Genomic DNA, 21,935 nt, shown 5'->3' with positions numbered 1-21,935 from the left:
AGACACCATGCTTGAGTGAGAGAAAATATGACAGTTTTAATCAAATATAGAATTACAGTAGATGAAACAAATATTTCTAAAAAAGAAATAAATAGAAATTCTGGCATTATAATGTACAATAATGGAAATGAAAAATTCATAGAGACTCAACAATAGATTGGAAACAGCAGAAGAGTCAGCAAACTTCAAGATGGGTCAATAGAAATTATGTATCTTAAACAACAGAATAAATAAAAACCGAACAGATCATCAGACAAGCGTCAGACATCATTAAGCACACCAACATATATGTAATTGAATGTCAGAAGGAAAATATCAGAAAAAAATTACTTTTCAAATAATAGTTGAAAATATCTCCTAATTTTTGAAAACCATTAATACACACACACACACACACACACACACACACACACACACACATATACACACATACACACACATTTATGAAATCCAGGTAGGATAAACACAAGAAAATCCATACCCAGGCACACCTTAGCAAAAAATGTTGAAAGCTGAAGTCAAAAAAGAAATTTGTCAGAAAACGATAGAGAAAGATGGCTCATTTTTCCTTGGTGTAAAAGCAAACACCAAGATGAACAGCTGATGTTTCATCAGAAACACTGGAAGCCACAAATCAGGGAAATAACACACTCAAAAATGTCAAATAAAACAATTGTCATTCAAGAAAGTTATACGCAGAAAAATGATCTTGCAAAAAAATGACAGCAAAATGATGGTATTCACAGATTTAAGAGAAAATTGCAAAGAGAAGGTGGGGGAGGGGAGAACTCACCGCTGGCAGGCCTGTCTTAAATAGCAAAGGGTGTTCTTCCTGCTGAAAGAACGTAACCCTAGGCAGTAAGACAGTCTATACCTGTGCACTTGGGTGCACTTACACACACCAGCATAAGTTTGTAGGTAGCTATAAAAAGAGTACAGTGGTATATTTCTTATCCTTACTTTTTTTTAAACTGATATAAAAAAGAAATTATATAAAACTATAATGAGAATGAATATGTGTGTGTGTGTGTATGTTTGTGTGTGTGTGTGTGTGTGTGTGTGTGTGTGTGTGTGGTTGGCTCTGGAGATGTGTATTTGAAAGTAACAGCACAGAGGAGACAGGTGGGAGGAAAGCTGTAAGGGAAGAAGGAAGTGAGACTAGATGGTAACATGGATTTCAGGAACACAAAGAGTTAATGTGAATACATACTTTTTTCTTTTCTCAGGTGCTTTAAAAGACACCAAATTTATAAAATCCTAATTAGATGAGCACAGAGTTTCTAATTAAAGCAATGGAATATTGGTTTTAGTATAACAGTAGCTCAAAACAGGTAGAAGTAATAGAACTATATGGAAGTACCATTTATATATCACACTTGAATTAAATTAGTGTAAATATAAAGCAGATTTTACAAGATATACATTGTAAGCCCTAGAGCAATCACTGAAGAAAAGAAAATTGAAAATTATGGTGAAGCACAATAAAAGGATTATACATCAAAACCTATTGGGATATACAGTGTAGGATTTCAAGAGTGGTTCAGCATTTCAATATGTGTTATTCAAGATTAACAGAATGAAAGAGGAAAAAAGACGTGGTCATCTCAATTGATGTTAAAGAAACATTGAAAAAAAGAAAATCTTTCATGATAATAAAATATTTAATAAACTAGGAATAGAGTAAAACTTTCTCAATATAATAAAGGCCACATGTTGAGAAACCTACAGCCACCATCCTACTTCATGATTAAAGTTTCTTTTTTGAGATAAGGAGCATGACAGATATGCTAATACTTTTCATAGTACAGGGTGTTCTAGCCAGAGCAATTAAGCAAGAAAAGAAAAAAAGGTCATCCAAATTCAAAAGAAAAAAACTGTCTCTATTATTGGATCATGTTGCTTTAATTACAGAAAACCCTAAAGAATCCAGGAAGGAAAAACTGTTAGAAACAATAAATGAATTTAGCAAAGTTGCAGAATATAAAATCAACATGCAAAATTTGACTCTATTTCTGTACAGTTACAATAAAAAATGTACAAATGCATGAAGTTTTATTACATGATCCAACATGGATCACATTGTACTAAGTGAAATAAACCATAAAGTTGGCAAATGTATGATCCCAGTTTTACTAAATATTGATAACAGGCAGATTCATAGACAAGAAGTAAATCAGAGGTTACAAGGGTAGGAGAAGGAAAGGAATGCAGACTTATTGTTTCATGAGTATATGTTTCTCCTTGGGATGAGGAACATTTTTTTTTCCCATACGTTTTATTGGTGCATTATAGTTGTACATAATGGTGGGGTTTCTTGTTACATATTTGTACATTCATACAATATAGCAATATAATTTGTCCAGTATCATCCCTCAGTATTTCCCATTTTCCTCCCCTCCAGGAGTAGGAAAATTTTTGAAAGTAGAGGTTGGTGGTGATTGTTCAATTTCATGGATTTAAGTAATAACCATAAAAAAATACATTTTAAATGGGTTAAAATGGCAAATTGTGTGTATATTTTGCCACAAAATTAAAATGAAATAAGAAAGGAATTAAAATGATATAATTCAAAATATTTGCTAATATAAAAGAAAGCAGAATGAGAGTGGAAAGAAAACAGAAATGGAATGAAACACAAAAATCAAAAATAAAATGAGATATATAAATCTAACTATCAATAACAACATTAAATGTTCTCGGTATAAACAATACACCACAAGGCAGATTATTATCAGAATGGGTAAAACAACAACAAAAAAGGTCTATTGATATGCTGTCTAAAGTTTAGATTGAAAGATAGGTTAAAAATAAAAGCATGGAGAAAGATATCCTATGGAAGGAAGGACAATAGAAACCAGAGGAGATGTACTAATATCAGAAAAAAATACACTTTACAGAAAAAGGTGCTACTAGAGATAAAAGAACTTTTATAATGATAAGAACCTTTTTATAATGTTTAAAGAGATAAAAATTATAAGTATATGTTCAGTTAATAATATCATCCCACAATACATAAAGAATACCTGACAGAATTAAAAAAAAAAAAACAGACAAATGAGGAATAACAGTTGGAGGGTTCAAAGTTCTACTTTAAATAATGGGTAGATAATTGGGCCAAAGATGATCAGGAAAATAGAAAACTTGGGGGAAAATAAAACCCAAATCAAATGATCCTCCACTCAATAATAGCAGAATATATTATTCTTAAGCACTCATGGAACATTGTCCAGTATAGACAACATGCTACCTGTAAAACAAGCCTTAGTAAACTTAAATTTTAATTGAAATCATAAAAATATCCTTCTAAACACAATGGAATGAAATTAGAAATCAATAGCAAAAACAAATCATGGAATATTATAAATAGGTAGAAATTCTTACACTTCTAGTTTGACAAAGAAGAAAAACATAAGGGAAATTTAAAAAGAGAGGAATAAAAACAATACCTATTTGATGCAGCTAAAGTCATGTCTAGAGGGAAATTCATAGCTCTAACTGTCTGTATTTTAAAAAGAAAAGAAGTCTTAAATCAATAACCTAACCTTCCATTTGAAGATACTGGACAAAGAAGAGAAAACTAAATCTAATTTAATGAGAAGGAAAATTAACATTATAGTGAATTTCATAAAGTAGGTATTATAAAAACAACAGAAAATGAACAAAACCAAAAGTTAGTTCTTTGAAAAGATTAACAAAATTAACAAACCCAGTAAAACTGACAGAGAAAACAAGAGAGAGAATTTAAATTACTAGAATTTAAGTTATAATGTCACTAGAGTAGACAGGGGCAAGAGAGACATTACTACTGAGTAACAGAAGTAACCTGGATTGTTAGGGAATATTATGAACAACTACATATGTGAAAAAGTCAGTTAACTTAGATGAAACAAATTATTAGGAAAACACAAACTATCGAATTTACTCAAGAATAGAGAAAATCTGAATAGGCTTATAGCGATGAAGAAAATTAGTTATTTTAAAACAATCACAAAAGATAAAACCCAGGTCTGTATGGTTTCACTGGTAATTTCTATGAATTTTTTAAATAAAAAGTACTATTTGTTATTCGAAATTCTGCCAAATGAGAGAGTGAGGGAGAGAGAGAGAGAGAGAGAGAGAGAGAGAGAGAGAGAGAGAGAGAGAGAGTATGTGTGTGTGTGTGTGTGTGTGTGTGTGTGTGTGTTTCCCAACTCATTGTGTAAGGTCAATATTTTCCTGATACCAAAACCAAAGATTTCAGAAGAAAACTACATACTTAAATTTCACTTAAATATGTAGATGCAAAAATCCTCAAGAAAACACTGCCAAACTAAAGCCAATTGCATAAAATTGATCATTCACCAAGATAAAATAGCAATTATCCAAAAAAGTTGTTTTAATAGCTGAAAATCAATTAATATAATACAATATAACATTTTGGAATAAGGAACAAGAATAAATAATCATCTAATTTCTGCGGAAAAGTAATTTGACAACATCCCACACACTTCCATGATTTTAAAAAATGAAGAAATTAGTAACAGACGAGTTCTCTGAGCCTAACCAGTGGCCTGGTGAAAACCCCACAGCCAAAATCATTTCAGTTGTGAAAGAGGGAATGCTTTTCCATAAGGTCAGGAACAAGAAAGAAATATGAGTACTCTCACAACTTCTCTTCCATGTTGTTCTAGAGGTTCCAGCTAGGCCAATAGTAAAGTAAAATACATCCAGATTTGGAGGGAACAAGAAACACTTCCTATATTTGCATATGATATAGTCATTTTTACATGGAAAATCCTGTTTTCTGTTACTAACAGCTATTCTACTATTACAAAAAAAAGTTGATAAAAGCTTCAGGATAAAAGATCAATATATAAAATCAACTGCATTTCTGTGTACAGGCTATGAACCATCTGAAAATAAAATCAATAAAAAACAATTTCACTTATAATAGTATCAAAAAGCAAGATATGTAGCAGTAAGAAATGGAAGATATACGCTGTAAAAGCATAAATCTGAAAGAAAGACAAATAATCAGAGAGATACTTCAATCATGGATTATAACAATTAAAATAAATAAGGCTTAATGTTCCCTAAATTGATCTACAGATTTATTTTCAGCAAGTCCCTCAGGATTTTCTATGTTAAAAAAAAAGACTAAGTCATGTGCAAATATAGGAAGTGTTACTTTTACCTTTTGATACAATTTCTATCAAAATCACAGCCAGATCCTTTCTAGAAATTGACAAGTCAATGGTAAAATTCATATGGAAATGAAAGGGACCCAAATAGCTCCCCCCGAAAATTGAGAAAGCACAGATTTAGTGCATCCAGACTTTCTGATGTCAAATCTTACTGTAGAGGTATTATAAGCAAAACAGCGAGTTAGCTGGCCTGAGACTAGCCATATAGATCAGAGTTCAGAGTTATACGTTCATGTCTGTGGTCAATGGATTTCAGAGTGCTAAGGAAGTTCAGTGGGGAAAGAAGGGTCCCTGAGACAACTGGGTATTCACATACACCACAGAAAAGTGAGAATGGACCTCAGTCTCACAATACAGAGAATGTACCTTGAGTGTGTCGTACCCCTTTATGTGAAAGATGAAACAGTAGGATTCCTAAAACGTGGGAGAAAGAAAGGACCGGGACTTCAAAATTAAAAACATCTCTGATTCACATGGCTCAATCAGAAAGTGTATTTGCACATGATATAGTTATATATATAATCCAAATTATGGAAGAAAAGAAAATGTTTGCAAGTTGTTTATCTTATAAGGTCTGGTATCCAAATTATATAAAAACTCCAATAACTTAATCCAAAGGACAAATAACCTAATCAAACAATGCGCAGAATTTGTGAATATTTCTTCAGAAAATATATACAGATGGCCAATTAACCCGTGAGATGATGCTTGACAACATTAGCTGTTAGAGAATGCCAATCAAAGCCACAAAGAGATGACTTCACATCTAGAATGGCTGTAATTACACACACACACACACATACACACACACACACACACACAGAGGCACGTTACAATTGGACGTGTGTATGGGATACAGCGTGGCACTTCCATACATATATATAATATGTAATGATAAACCAGATTCATTCGAATGTCAATTGCCTCAGGTATTATAATTTTTTCTCTGGTGAAAATATTCAAAGTCTGCTCTACTCATCGCCACAGTCTGGCTGGGCACAAATCACGAGCCACTCAAGCAAGAACAAGCTTTATTTCCAAACCTCCCGCGAATGCCACACACGCGGCCTTCTCCCAGGACACACTACACCAACAGGAAATCTCTCCTCCGGAATTCCCTCCTACTGCACTTCCCCAACCAATGGGAACTCTCAGGGAGTCCTGCAAGAGCTCCAAAGTAGCAGGCCTAGGCGACAGCAGGGGTCTAATCTCCAATTGAGTGCACATCTTAACATGATCATTATCATCTCAATGGCTTGCTGGAGTCACCTTTCAAACAAAAATGCCATGCATCATTCCTACTTGGCTATGGCTCTCAGCAACTCATGCTTTTGAAATATTCTTTTTTGCCAGCAATAGTTCAAAAACAGCTAGTTTTAAAGAAAGGCAATAATGCATTTTGGTGAGGATGTGGGGATATCCAAACTCTCATAAATTTCTATTGGGAGTGTAAAATGATGCAGTTGTTTTGAAAAAAAAAAAAGGCAGTTTCTCAAAATATTAAGGATGGAGTTATGATAAGATTAAGCTATTCCACTCTTAGGTATATATTAAATGAAAATGTATATTCTCGCAAAAGTTTGAATATTGAGGGAAGTATTATTCAAAATAGCTCAAGGTGGAAATGGACTAAGTGTCTATCACCTGATGAACTGATCAACAAAGTGTGGTACAATGAAATATTATTCATCAGTGAAAAAGGAATGATGTGCTTGTAAATGCTATAATATGACTAACCCTTGAAAATGTGCTAAGTGAGAGAAGGTAGTCAGTAAAGATCACACAGTTTATGATTCCATTGATATGAAATCTCCAAAATAGGAATGTCTAAAAATATAGAAAATAGATTTGTGATTGCCTCAGTTAGGATATTGAGGAGAAACAGAATGAATTCCATCTGAATATAAATTTTTTTGTGTGGGGGTGGGATGAGGATGGAGAGGATTGATGAAGAGGCACTAACACTGACGGTAGTGATGGATGCACATGTCCATGAATATCTGAAGATAGGCAATGCAATTTTACATTTTAACTGGGTCCATTTTATGGTATAAGGCTTAGATCTTAATAAAGATATGTAAAAATTTACCTCTTAGAAAAAAATGAAATCCAAAACTAAACCCCCACCCCACCCCTCAAAATTGGGACCTCAAAGCAGCTGCCTTTAAATTATATATTTATACAGAAAAACTAATCATTTGTAAGTCTTAGTTAAAGATAATTTGGAGAATTAAGTGAAATCTCCAGCAAATGTCATTCTGGGCTATATGTTGGGATTTGTTACTTTTTTCTTCAAATTTTATTTTTTTTTAAATTTAAAGTTAAAACATGAAAAAACAAAACATTTTGCCATTTTATCTCCCAAAATAAAAGGATTAAATTCTTTTTTAAATACATTTTTTAAATGAAAAGCTATCTAAATAGTTGTTATACTGTATTGTTTAGGGAATAATGTCTAGAACAAAGTCTGTACATGTTCAGTACAGACCCAATTAATTTATTTTCAAATTTTTTTAGTCCGAGGTTGACTGACTCCACAGATGGGGAACCCAGAAACACAGAAAAGAGATTGTGCTATTGTTACTTTATATGAGTAAACAAAATAAAATAAAACATTGAGACATTCTTTCAACAAGACTTGTATTTGCATTCTGTTAACATGAAAAAAATGTGCTTTTCATTCTAGAGATTTCTGCATATTTTGAAACTGGCTCCTCAGTGACCTATGATTTTCAAGATCATCACCCCTTAGGTGACAACACCAGCTCCCTTGCTTCTTCATTACACAGGGATGTCACACTATCCCAAGAGACCATCACCCTGAGCTTCCGAACCACTCGGACACCCAGCTTACTGCTTTATGTGAGCTCTTTCTATGAGGAATACCTTTCCATTATCCTGGCCAACAATGGTGAATATCTTTTGTGTGAAGAAAAAAGAGAGAAAACACTGAATTAGAAAAATAGGACTGTAATGACATGGGTCTTTTCAGCACTTAAACTACAAATAAAGAAAATCGCATGCATTTCTAAGATGCACTTTGGTTTTTCAGTACTCTCCATAATGCTTATCATAAAAAGTAGTATTTAAAGGTTAAATTAAGATGCTTTTTCCCATTCCAAGAATGACAATTTCACAGATTTGATATGAAATTACACTTTGCTAGGATGCTTTAATACTCCATGATGATCTAAGACTGTTTGAAATAAGATATTTGGATATTTGCCAGGTATTTATTTCCTGCTCATTCTAAGTAAGTACAAGAGCATTAATATGGATGATATTATGGAGCTATATAAAAGCTAATTTCCTTAAGCAGTTGATAAATACAATGGTTCTTTATCTCATTCATGGTTGACAAGCAAGTTAGATGACATCCACCTAAGAACAGTGAGGGGACAATCTATCCACCAGTGGCAGCTGGGGAATTACAGGACTTTCACAGTTGGACAGTGAAGTCATACTTTACATTTAGTGAATTAGGACAAAAATCTGATTTCTAGACAATCCTAGAATCAGAATCTTCATGTAAATTGTTAAGAGTTATGAGCCCTGAGGGTATATCTGTGTAGGAAAGCTAAGTATGTTTGAAAACTACACAAACCTCATATTCTAATAAAACCTTTTCTCTTCCCTATTCTTTGGTTATGGTAGAAGACTTCATAAGGAAACTCTGGTTGCAAAATAAAAACTTAATTATGCACACATCAGTAACACATCAAAATAGGTTTTATTAAAGAAGTTATAATAATAGGAACTGAATATTGATACAGTGTTACAGTTTTATCAATTTCTAAGATAAATATAGTTGTGATTTAGATTTAAGTTCTGAGTTTCCATATGTATAATTTAAACTTCTTCATTTTGGAAAGATTTAGAAGACCAGTGATTATCAATGCATCGGATCTTGACTTAGAAACAGTACAGTTGGACTCAGGTTGGCACTTAAGCCACCTCTAGTATAGAAGAGGCAAGTGTTGAGTGCATTCAAGTCAATGCTAAATACAGTCAAAGGTGCATGAAATAAGTAATAATATAAGTGCTCTAGAATCTGCATTGAAATATTTGTAAAATACCATTGTAATTTAAAATGTCATTTATTTTCTTCTTTAGGAAGTTTGCAGGTCAGGTACAAGCTAGACAGACATCGAGATCCAGATGCTTTTAATTTTGATTTTAAAAACATGGCAGATGGGCACCTTCACCAGCTGAAGATTGACAGGGAGGAAGCCGTGGTCTCTGTAGAGGTAATGCAGCAAACTTGAAGGTCCCATTAACCACCATGAGGAGTTTGTCAGAGAATGGATAATCTAATGCAAAAGTTTGATGATAAATAGTAACAAATGAGCACGTGTTCTCCATAGATCAAGGCAGAAAACCCAATACATCCAGGGTTTAGAGGAGTATTTAGTTTGTTTTGTTTGTTAAGCAATGATCCTGTCAAAGTTATTATTACTCTTAAGTTCTTTTAAAAATGTCAAGATGTCCTTACTTGTTTTTACTTGATTCAGCAGGGAAATGTCTATTTTATCATGGTGACGACGGGTAGAATTTGTTAATTAATATTTCAGTAGGTGATAGCAAAAGAACAGATAGGCCAGCAGTTTAAACACAAGATGAGAGCATGCAAGATATTCATTGAAATGGGAATAAATAACAAAATAGACCTGAGTCAGAAGAGAGTCAGGCAGTTGTCACTGACATTCAAAAGAAAATATATTTTAAGTCTGCACATAAAACTACAATTATTTTGGCTGTGTCAAGTCTCCTCCAGAGAATAAGTTTTTACATTTAAAATAATTGATTTTCCATCCTCTTGTGGATTCTGCCAACTGCAGATACATCATAAAGAAAAGTAAAGCAGCAAAGAGAGTGGGGGGCTGGGAGGGCAGGCGGCTTGTGGCAGTTAGAGATTGTTCATAAAATCGGTTTCCCCTCCTAAACGTTGTTTTAAGGTGAATTATTTAAGCATTGTTGAGCACTTACAAGTGACTTATTTTTATCACTTTTTTTCTGGCCTCCTCTGATTCCTTATCATTAAAACTGTATCTCCTTTTGACTTTCGCTTCCCACAAGGCGTTTAATAGGTTAACCAGAGTGCACAGAGACAAGTCAACCTGTCCTTGGAGATAGAATTCATCAAATCCCTCACGTTGGGAAAGGTTTTAGGTAAGTGGCAGAAAGATCTTTCTCCCAAAAAAACATCAGATTGTAAGTGTTATGTCACACACTCTGGAAGCACTCGTTATGCTGAAAGAAGCTCCTTGTCTTATCTTAATAATAATTTCCCAGTGAGTGACAATGAAGGCACAAATGGCACTTTTGTCTGAGTGCACATAGAACCATGAGTAAGTGCTGCCTGGCGGATGAGCAAAGGCTTCCCCTGAAAAACACCCACGCTTACCTTCCCCCTGGGCAATCAGGCAGGAGTCAAGGTGTTTTTCTAACACTTACTGAAAAGTGAACTGTTACTAAAGCCGACATGGAGTATCAGCCTCAACTCAGGGACCTCCACTCAATGATAAAACTACCCATGAGCTGAAGCAGATGAAAGAAGGGTTGATTTCCTTCAGCAAATGGTAGCACCTTGAACTCGGTTCCCAAGTCCTGCTTGGCCTATGCTTCTGTCCTTGATGACACTGAACCAAAGCCATGAGGCATGCTCATAACCACCTTTACCCAGGGGGAAAGGTGAAGTTGAGAATGATACCCCAGGAAGGATGTATTTGAAAGGCACAGCTTAACTTCAAATTAACATCATAGTTACTGAGGAAAGGAATCTTTCTGGAAAGAAATATGTCAATCAGCTCTGAAAATGAACTATTTTAATGATATAAACTCTAAAGAGAATCACAAATTAGGAAACAATATTAATTGCATACATTCCTGTTTCCTTCCAAATAAGTAGGTGCAGGGAGTTAAGATGTTAATTCAAATGTTATTCAAAGTCATATAACTTAGGGTTTAAAAATACAAGTTTGAATTGAGCAATGAAGCATGGAGTCTGAAGCCACTGACCTCAGAAAGTGATGAATATTCATTCTGCCCATGCCTGGCAAATGTGAAATAATAATCAAAGAATAAAGCATGATTTGGACAGCTGTCTTTCGAATGGGTTTTGTTGTCTTTTCCTGCTGTTCAACTATTTAATAATTATGCCAATATAATTTTATATTCAAACTTGGAGATCCATGTGAAGTATATTTATTCTCTTAACTTACAATAAGATAGACTGTCATATTGAGGAAAAAAGAAGCCACTAATTTTCCAAAGAAAGTTGTTCAAAGTATTCAGTGGAAATTCGTCATTATTAATTCTCTTAGCCCCTGTGAATCATTCCCTTATCCATTCACTGAAAAATATTTGGTGAAAATTGATTATGTACACTTAATTAGATGTCGAGGCAGCTTATGAATAAGAGAGTCACTGCACTTGTCCTATACTATACTCACATATTAATAAGTAACATAGGCTAGTGTGTGAGCAATTATAATAAAATAATGCTTGTTATTATTTACCATACTTCACAAGAAATATCCCAGAATTCATTAAAGTTATCATGCTGTTTTTATCTTCCCAATTAGTTTTTTTTTTGTGTGTGTGTGTGTGTGTGTGCCAGGGATTGAACCCAGGAGTGCTTAACCACTGAGCCACCTCCCCAGCCACATTTTTAATATTTTATTTTAGAGACAGGTCTTGCTGAGTTGCTCTTAGACCTAAGTTGTGGAAACTGCCTTTGAACTTGCGATCCTTTTGCCCCAGCCTCCCGAACTGCTGGGATGATAGGCCTGGGCCACCACACCACACCTGGCTCTTATCTTCCCATTTCTGAATAGTCTTGCTTAATGAAGACCATTCAAGTTAATTATCTCAACATCAATTCAGTATACACCCACCTCAATGTAAGCTCTTGAAGTCAAATTTTCTATGTAGTTTTAATTTTATCAGAGAAGTGTCTTAAAGAATGTTAACACTTAAAATACTATAATCCAGGAGAAGTGACCTGTCACTTTTGTTACATTCTTTATCCAAATAATTAGGATTATTATTCTTTTGATTTGGCTGTGTGTATGTGTGTGTGTATGTGTGTGTGTGTTTTAACCACAAACTTAAAAAAAGAAATGTACTAAAACAAAATAAGAAATGTAGAAGCTGAGCATGTCTTTTTATCTTCTCTCAGAAAATAAAGCAGTAGCCTATAAGTTTTTACATTTTATTTTCATTTAATTAATTAATTTCCCTGAAGTACTGGGGGATTGAACTTAGGGCCTTGAGTATGCTAGACAAGTGTTCTATCGCTGAACTACATCCCCATCCCCTAGCAAAGCAGTGTAAATACTCACGTATTATTACAATTACACAGATATGAGAATGCCAAATGATTTTGGTAATTAACTATCCTGGAAATTATGTTCTGAGTTCTATAAGGAGATGTCACATAACACATAACATTTAAAGCTCAGTGGAGCTATGGCTTTATATTATTTTTATACTATGATATTTGCCTCATTTAGAAGGGTTATTGTATTTTGGGTCTGAGATTTTCTTTACCTGATTCACAAGCTACTAAAGAAACCTACAATTGATTTGTGGATGCTGGCAGATGACATAAGATCCCTGGGTTAGAAATAAAGGGCTCTGTTATTTATATAGCAAGTTTCATGCACATTAGCCATTGGTATGGTTTCCCCTTATGGAGCTGGGATAAGCATTCAGGTCAATGCTGCAGATGGGCCGGGTCTGCATTGTAACTGAGGAACACATAGCTTAGGGAATCTACAGATTTTGTAGCAAGCACTAAACAAGCTTATTCCTTATCCCATAGGGAAAGGTATCCTTATCCCTCAAAATTGCTTGTGCCAAACAAATTTGAGAAGTGGTCTGGATAAAGTGCTGTCAAGTATTACATTTCTTTGTTTATCAGGAAAAACATAGAGAAACACTTGAACCCAGGGCAACTTACTATATTATAGGGTGAAAACACAAAAAAAATCTGAAAAAATAAAAAAAGATATGAGATTTTACATTGTTTATCAAGGATGATCCAAGATTAATTGTGTAAGTCAACTCCTTTTCATATCATCTGTTAAATGAGAAAAACTTAGAAATAATTTAGTAGAATCCATAGAAATCTTTTGGGGCTAGGGATGTGGCTCAAGTAGTAGTACGCTTGCCTGGCATGCGTGCGGCCCAGGTTTGATCCTCAGCACCACATACAAACAAAGATGTTGTGTCTGCCGAGAACTGAAAAATAAATATTAAAATTCTCTCTCTCCTCTCTCTCTCTCTCTCTCTCTCTCTCTCTCTCTCTCTCTCTATCTTTCTCCCCCCCCTCCTCTCTCCTCTCTTTAAAAAAAAAGAAAAGAAAGAAATCTCTTGATTTTCTAAATTAACATTAACTGGGAGTCAGTGAGGATCATGGATGTTTTGAGGTCTTTGAAATTATGAGCCTTCCAGACCAAGGCTAGCAAATAGAGCTTTCTGTGATGGTGAACCTATCCTATAACTATGCTGACCTACACAGTCATTCCTAGACACACATAGTTTTTTAACAAGTGAAATGTGGCTACTGTAACTGAGGGACTAAATTTTTTATTTTATTTAAATCTAATTGATTTGAATTGCAACAGCTGCATGTGGCTAGTGTGTACCATATTGCACAATGTAAAACACTGTCCATTTGCTTGCTTATGTAGTCATTTTTTTTTTCATTCAAACAAATGACACCCTGTTGTGAAAGCAGACACCTGTCTAATTGGCATGACACTGGCCTGGGAAGCCAGCCCTACATCAAATATTTTTTTCTACCTCCCTAGGTGCTAATATTTCAAATTCCATAATTAAAGAACCATTTCTTTTGTACCAAGTCTTTCCTTCTGCTAAAATGCATATACTTCTTAGAGTACTATCAGAAAGCATAATCAGGTATTTATGCAAAAGTGAATTTATTCAAGAACAGGCTTTGATGGAAAAGAAGAGAGAATTGGAAGGAATCCAGGTAGAGTACCATAGAGAGAGGGGGCAGAGTGACCCACAGACATTCTTGATTAGAGCTAATTAGCTAACAGGTGCAGAAATGAAGGGTTTTGACAATGTCAACTTGTCAAGGCAATAGGAAAATAGAATTCAGGTCACTGCCTAAGTGTTGAGTTCTACTTAAAATGTGTTCTACTGAGAAACAATTACTAACAGTGTTTTGTTAAAAGCCAGAAGTGTTTCACCCTTGGGTTTCTTCCTGGGTTGTTGAATGAGTGATTGCCTGGTAGACTCAGAGTAGGCAAAGTGATTTCTTCCTTTCAGATATTTTTTAAAAAAGTATATCTGGATCATTACTGATTTAAATAATTTATTGATGAATTAGAAGAGCTCTATTCTGTTCCATCACGTTCAAATTAAATGATTATATAATGTTAATATTCACCATTCATCAGAAAAAAAGGTCCCCTAAAACTATATGATTCTTGTCCGAAATACCATGATTTATTATAAAACCTTTTTGTATTATATTGTGTCAAAGAGAGAAATATTTTTACACATGACAAAATGACAGACTTTCTTCAGGACTAAAGGAACTCTGGACTGGGGTTTTGCAGTGAAGAGATTGGGCTCAGCTTAAAATGCAAGGAAAAGTGTAGACTGACAGCCAGCCAGGTGAGGGTGTTCCTTGGTGGGTGGAAAATTACCAAGAGGTTAGGAGAATTCTTACTAAATTGGCCTATTGGAATTCTGGATGAAGACCCGCTGGGCTAATCAATAACCTGGAGGACTGTCAAGGACATCAAGGAGAGTGGAGGGTTCAGGCTAAATTCCACAACTCAGAAACAAAAAAGATGGGGCTAGTGGAGCAGATGGCTCAGAGAAGCCTGATTAAAGTTTGATTAAGGGTAGAATCTCAGTGGTGTCAAAGTTCTTTTTTAGAAAAAATATATATAATTATACAAAGGTTCTTGAAATAGAAGAAAGAATACATAAATGTAAGGGAAATGGTAGTTCTAGTCAGGAGATAAGCATGAGTAAAACCAAAGAGGGTTAAAGAGAGAAAACGAAGAGGAAACAGCACTGTCCAAGGTTCACTCTCTGGCCTGTGGGTAACATGGGGAGGGACCCGGGAAGGGGACCTGACCACTAGTAAGGGCCCATGCCCAAGGGCTCATCTTACTGACTGCAAGTGAGCGAAGAGTTGGATGAATGTGTTGGGGAAAAGAGTATCTGTTTTCACGTAATGGTGCAAGAGAATGATTCTGATTGTGGGTGCTAGGAACGTGGAACTCTCAAACTCAGGAAAGAAAAGGAGAAAGAAGAAGGAAACTATGTAACCCCAGTGGCTCAGGAGGCTGAGGCAGCCTCAGTGACTTAGGGAGGCCATAAGCAACTTAATGAGACCCTGTCCCTAAATAAAAAATAAAGAAAGAAAAAGGACTGGGGATGTGGCCCAGTGATTAAGCCTGGCTTCAATCTCTGAATAATAATAATAATAATAATAATAATAATAATACACCACTAAATCAACAAAATTTTAAAAAACACCATGTAAGATAAAATGAATCAAATCAGATAATAGAAGTTGTTACTCTAAATGTGAATAGCCTCAATTCTGTCATATTCAGGTCAATAAATATCTAGTTAAACGCTCTTACAAAAAACGAAACCACTAAGAAGTCCCAGCTAATGAATTTCAGAAGTGCAGCCTTGTTGCCAGCAGACAAGATGCGCATGAGGTTAGAATAAGTGAATGAGCTCAAAGGTGGGGGAGGGCATTACCTGGGGATAAAAGGTACAGTTTGTTAAGAGAACATAAAAGCCATGAATCCAATATACATCATGAAAGATAACAGTTGAATAGAAGGAGTAAAAATGAACTTCCAGAGCTCTGTCGTCTCCAAGAGTCAGTTTACTATAATTCCTCCCTTGGCTGTGGCCTCCCTGACAAATGTGTTTTAATGATCAGTTTTTAAAAACCGAGTTCAGATCGTCGCCTTGAAGCCCCCACAGAGTCGCTGTCCCTCGCAGCTGTCCACGGAGGCCCTCTGCCCTGGAAATGGCCATCAGCCGCCTGCTCCCGCAGGGGGGGCGCAGGGGGGGCGCAGGGGGGGCGCAGGGGGGGCGCAGGGGGGGCGCAGGGGGGGCGCAGGTCGGAGCCGGTGGCGGCTGTGCCGGCGGGGTCACCTACCGAGCCCAGTGCCCCTGCGTCCTAACGCTGTGTCGCTTTGTCCCCGCAGAGCCCCCAGGCGCGGACCCCGACACGCGGCGGGCGGCGGCACGCGGCTTCACCCGCTGCCTCTCGGCCATGCGCTTCGGCCGCGCCGCCCCGCTGAAGCCGCTGCGCCCCAGCGGCCCTGCCCGAGTCACTGTCCGCGGCCACGTGGCCGCCGGGACCCGCTGCGCGGCGGGGTCGCGGACCGGCGATGGAGCGCGGGAGCTGGCTCGGCTGGCGCTCAGGTGGCGCAGATGGCGCAGGTGCTTGGCCCCCTGCCCCTCCCCGCGGGCTGGGAACGGCGGCGGTGCGCGGTGGAGAGGGCCTGCGACGCCCTTGGCAGCCTCCCCTTTTCTACCCTAGGTCGTTCCGAAACCAGCGAGGAGGGAGAGCCTTTGGTGAAGGCGGACAGAAGCGACTCTGGGGTCATCGGAGGTAAAGGGGCTGAAGGAACTCGTCTGCGGCATTACTGTCGCTTTAAAAAAAAAAAAAAACAAAAACAACTTTTTAAATTTTAAAAATTATTTGTTCCCATTTAACAGTATTAACTTAATAGAAAATTATAGCTAAGAATCAGCACTCCAGGAGGGGTGCTTGTGGGTTTTCTGAGTTGATGTTCACCGATTTAAGCTGGGGGCGGGTGGGGGGGATGCTTCTGTGAGGATTCCACTGGAAACAGGACTTTTAAAGAACAGGTAAAGTCTGGCATGGTGGTCTCCCGGATCCCAGCTACTTGGGAGGCTGAGGCAGGAGGATGGCAGGTTCTAGGCCAGCCTGGGCAACTGAGCAAGACCCTGCCTCAAAATAAAAGGGCTGGTGATGTAGCTCAGGGGTAAGGGGGCCTCCGGGTTCCATCCACAGTCTGAGGGAAAATTAAAAAAAAGTCACAAAATAATGAAAATTTCTTATTTCATAAATAGCTGTATTCCCTAAGATCTGAGGGATATATAGGAGGGAGGGGGAGATAGATAGAAAGATAGATAGATAGATAGAAGGATAGATAGATGATAGATAGAAGGATAGAAAGATAGAAAGAAAGATAGATGATAGATAGAAGGATAGATAGATAGAAAGAAAGATAGATAGAAGGATAGATAGAAAGATAGATAGAAGGATAGAAAGATGATAGATAGAAGGATAGATAGAAAGATAGATAGATAGAAAGATAGATGATAGATAGAAAAAAAGATAGAAGGATAGATAGATAGAAAGATAGATAGATAGATAGATAGATAGATAGATAGATAGATAGATAGATAGAAAGAAAGAAAGACAGATAGGGCATAGATCTGATATAGCTATTAGAGCAAGACATTGCCCCAAGTAATTATATTCAAAGCCACAAAAACCTAAGTCGAAAGCCAAATAATGATCAGAGCACATGTGTTATGATACTTAAAAAAAGGCAATTTGCATGATTTAGATGTTTCAGTTGTTATTTGATTTTTTAAAAGAAACTTTTAAAAATTTAAATATGCTTAACATTACTTCAAGTGCATTTTTTAAAATTGTGCATTTCAGTGACATCTCGTACATTCTCAGTGTGGTACAGCAAGAGCCATGGTTTATTTCATTTTTGATTGTCCTTTCCAGTTAGTCGGATAGGTTATTTTTCATTGAAGGGAAAATTGAATACAATCTAAACATATCTTTTTGGCAATGAAAACAATGTTTCATTTTCTTGAAATATAATTTATCAGAGCTGGTGTGAAAAAAATTAGATTTCATATTTCCTCACTAATTAATTAATGGATTATTGAAATATTGTTTGTTTTCTTGTTGTATAGACTCTTCATAGTACATACAAAGCAAACTTTTTTCCTCTAAAATGATAGAAAACAAAACAATTCAGACATTATGAAAACCTGACTAAATATTTTTTTCGTGTATTGACATTTGTCACTCTCTTGGTTATTTTTCTCTTTGAAATTAGTGAGGTATAAAATAATAATACATGACCCAATGAGGAAAAAGCAGTTTTACAGTTTTATGTGAGAAGGTAGTCAAGAATGCATATCTAAAAAGACTACTTTTATCTTAGATTTTAAATCAAATATAATCCTTAATAAATCCTGATTTTTTGGGGGGCGGGGAGACAATTTTTCATTGCAATACAAAAGCAATTTAAAGATGTTCAACATTCCAGAACAGGATCCCAAGTCCTACAAGTGTTTGCAAAATGTCAGACTTAGCCCCTGATCTTCTTGAAGAGCTAGAGGTAGTCAGCAAATTAAAAACAAAACAACAATAACAACAACAACAAAAACTTACTTTTGGAATTTTATTGCTTTTGGTCAAACATCACTGTAAGATCTTCTGTAAAAAAATCATTGGCAAGATTCTCTGCTGTTCAACAATAAATCTTACAGGGCTCTTGGGCTGTCCTGAGAAACTCTGATGAGCTCTTGAAGGAGGGGAAGGGAAGAAGGAGAATTCGCAGAAGGATTCCCAGTCTTTGTTTGTTTTTTTTTCCCAATAATTTATTTTATTCTCCTCATATACATACTTCAGCCTTATTTCTTTCTCATATTTTATTGTCATAATTTGCATAAGAGATAAGATTTAGAGAATTTTTCTGTTATGTCTATTTATTACTAAATCAAGTGTTTGTTTTTTACTATTATTTCAACCCGATCCTCTGAAATACTTGCTAGTATAATAAAAGAAATATTCAAGTAACCATTAGTCATTGAATTAGAAATATAATTTTATGAAATTATTATGATTTTTAAAGCTAATAATTTTCATTATTGAAAGTACCATAACTATACCATACCTAGACTTTAATTAATTATTTTATACACTTTATTTCATTTAATATTCACAAAGACTCTTCACAGACATAGTCTTCATATTCTAACAGTCACCAGCTGGAGATACAAATTGATACCTTTTGTCATACACTTACAATGTGGACAGTCCAAGCATGGCTTTATGCATAGTTTTTTGGTGTAGCATAGATTTGACTTTCATTCTTCAGGAATATGACTGCTGTACAGCTAGCTTTCTTGGGGGTGCTTTAGCACTCTGGCTCTAAATTACAGCCTTAAACTAGAAGGAGGCACCAGGTCTTCCCCTCAGGTATTCTGATTCAGCATGATTTTGGGTTGAGAACCATGGCATAGCTAATGGTTATTAAATGGTTATTAAATATTTTAGAACATTTACATCTGGCACCAGGTCTTCCCCTCAGGTATTCTGATTCAGCATGATTTTGGGTTGAGAACCATGGCATAGCTAATGGTTATTTAATGGTTATTAAATATTTTAGAACATTTACATCTGGTTCCTTCAAATAGTCCACATTCCACAAAAATAAACTTAATAAGTATCCCTGCAATATTTTTGGTGACAGGGATTGATCACATATATGTTACACTACTGCATTTCAAAATTATGTTGTCATTAAAGTATTTTGGAGTTGGGGAGATAGCTCAGTGGTAGGGTGCTAGGCCCTGGATTCGATCTCTATCATCAAAACAAATTTACAAAGATATAAAACAATTTAATGAAAATTTATCTACTTAGTTAAAAATAACATTTATTCTAGGATGGTACTAAACAAACTATGCTTTTTTTTTTTTTTAGTAATAGTAACCTTTTTTTTTTAGCTTTATTTTATTCACTTATTTTATTTAGTGCTGAGGTGTGAACCCAGGGTCTCACACATGCAAGGCAAGCACTCTATCACTGAGCAACAACCCAGCCCCTATACTTTTAAGATAATTTAAAACTTTGTCTCAGAGCCTTGTGTATATATGTTTTTGTTGTTTGTTTGTTTGTTTCGGAACCAAGGATTGAACCCAGGGATATTTAATCAGTAAGCAGCATCTCCAGCCTTTTAAATTTTTTATTTACAGAGAGGGTCTCTTGAAGTTGCTTAGGGCCTCACTAATTAGCTGAGACTGGTTTTGAACTTGTGATCTTCCTGTCCCAGCTTCCCAAGTCCTGTTTCTGTTTTTAAGCACAAAAGCTGAATTTCAATCACAGGCCTTTAGGGAAAAGAACTACCCCAACTATATCCAAAAGTCATGGAAACTCAGACATACCAAATGTTATAAAACCACCGGACCTAAAAATTCCTAGGCTTGATGGTCCCAACTTATGATATAGTAGATGGTTGGTTTGTTGTAACCTACCTTATAAGGCAGTGATGTTAGCAAAGCCCCCAATTAAGGCAAAAATCGCCATTTATATTCTGACTTGGTGTTCTTCTGTCTTCTCCCCTATCCCAGGTTTGATAGCAGTTGTGATATTTATTTTGCTCTGCATCTCTGCTATAGCCATATGCATTTACCAACAGAAAAAAGTTACGCAAAGAAAATGAATCAAAAGTCTCAAAAGACGAAGAGTGCTAGGACTACTCAGCGAAGTGCACGTGTCAAGACACAGTCCTGAGAGACAATGTCTTCTGGTTGGCAGTGGGCTGATCTACCCCATCCACTGTGGACTGTCCTGATCTGGTCATCCCTGTGGGTGGGCCAGTGCTAACCATCTGCTGAGGACCTGGGGTGCTGGAAGGCCCGTTCTGCCTTGGTGGACCCCTCCCTCCAGTGCAATTTATATGACAGTGAAGGAGGAATCCTCATTCATCATGGTGGAGTAGTTTGCCCCAGAAGGAATGCTCTCTTTCAACACAGAAATTTAATTTGTGTAGTAATTGGGGATTTTAGCTGAGAAAATGGCCATGAGGCTCTGGTCCTACTTAGAGAATGGGACAGAAGTTTCATTCACATGTAAGAGACAAAATCAAACTCTAATGTTCTTTATTGCTCAGAAGCTTATCTGGGATCCCGTTCCTGTTCCCTGCTGATATTTCATTTTGGACAGGAAATGCTTCTTTGATTACTTCACCAGCATTTCCATAGTCCTGCAATCCAGTGCCAAGGGCCTGCTAAAAAGTTAATGGCGTGTTTGATTTCCTTATCTGATGGTCAATGCAATGCAAGAGAGACCTGGAAATGTTATTTTTGGTGTATTGCTTTTTCTAATTGACTGTTTTTAATCATTTTGATAAATTTTAATGTTGAAATCAATATGGAGTGTTGGTGATAAAATTTAGTATTGAATTTTGTAATGGAACAGAAAATTGATAGGTAACAAGATGCAAACAGAATGTCAATTAGAGTCTGCCTATTTTCTTTGTAATCTGTAATTATAGTTTTTTAAAATTGTGATCATGCTTTTAACTAAATTTATGATGACATAAATACTACTTCTTATAGTGAAAAAGATTGATTCTTTATTTATATCAATACCTGAAGGAAACGTATTTTAAACTTATTTCCCCCTCCCATATTAAGAAATTATGTCAGTTTTTTATTATTCTATATTTATATTTCTCTTTTTTCTTTTTCTTTTTTATTTGGGGGGGTGGAAGGGTGGGGACAGTGCTGAGGATCAAACACCAGGTCCCTCAGCTCTATATTTCTCTTTCTAAACGTTGTTACTGATATGTCTGATTTCCTGAATTTTTACTGAATATCTTTCAATTTATTAGGAAAATCAGCTGCAATTTATTTTTTAAATATTCAATTGCTCTAAGCATAAATATCATT

At 36.0% G+C, this 21,935-nt stretch overlaps 1 protein-coding gene across 1 annotated transcript in view; it reads left to right on the top strand.

Moving 5' to 3' along the window:
• Positions 1-21,684, top strand: part of LOC110597345 (contactin-associated protein-like 3) — a 137,706-nt gene extending 116,022 nt beyond the window's left edge. Inside the window, 7 exon segments of the mRNA XM_078029832.1 lie at positions 7,870-8,094; positions 9,297-9,430; positions 10,271-10,352; positions 16,403-16,684; positions 16,741-16,812; positions 20,613-20,680; positions 20,682-21,684. Of these exon segments, the coding sequence (XP_077885958.1) occupies positions 7,870-8,094; positions 9,297-9,430; positions 10,271-10,352; positions 16,403-16,684; positions 16,741-16,812; positions 20,613-20,680; positions 20,682-20,735 (917 nt within the window). The 3' untranslated portion in view covers positions 20,736-21,684.
• Positions 21,685-21,935: the final 251 nt, after the last annotated feature.

Source organism: Ictidomys tridecemlineatus, chromosome 13 (assembly GCF_052094955.1).
Source record: "Ictidomys tridecemlineatus isolate mIctTri1 chromosome 13, mIctTri1.hap1, whole genome shotgun sequence".
Taxonomy (NCBI): Eukaryota; Metazoa; Chordata; class Mammalia; order Rodentia; family Sciuridae; genus Ictidomys; species Ictidomys tridecemlineatus.
This window is presented reverse-complemented; position numbering and strand designations above follow the sequence as displayed.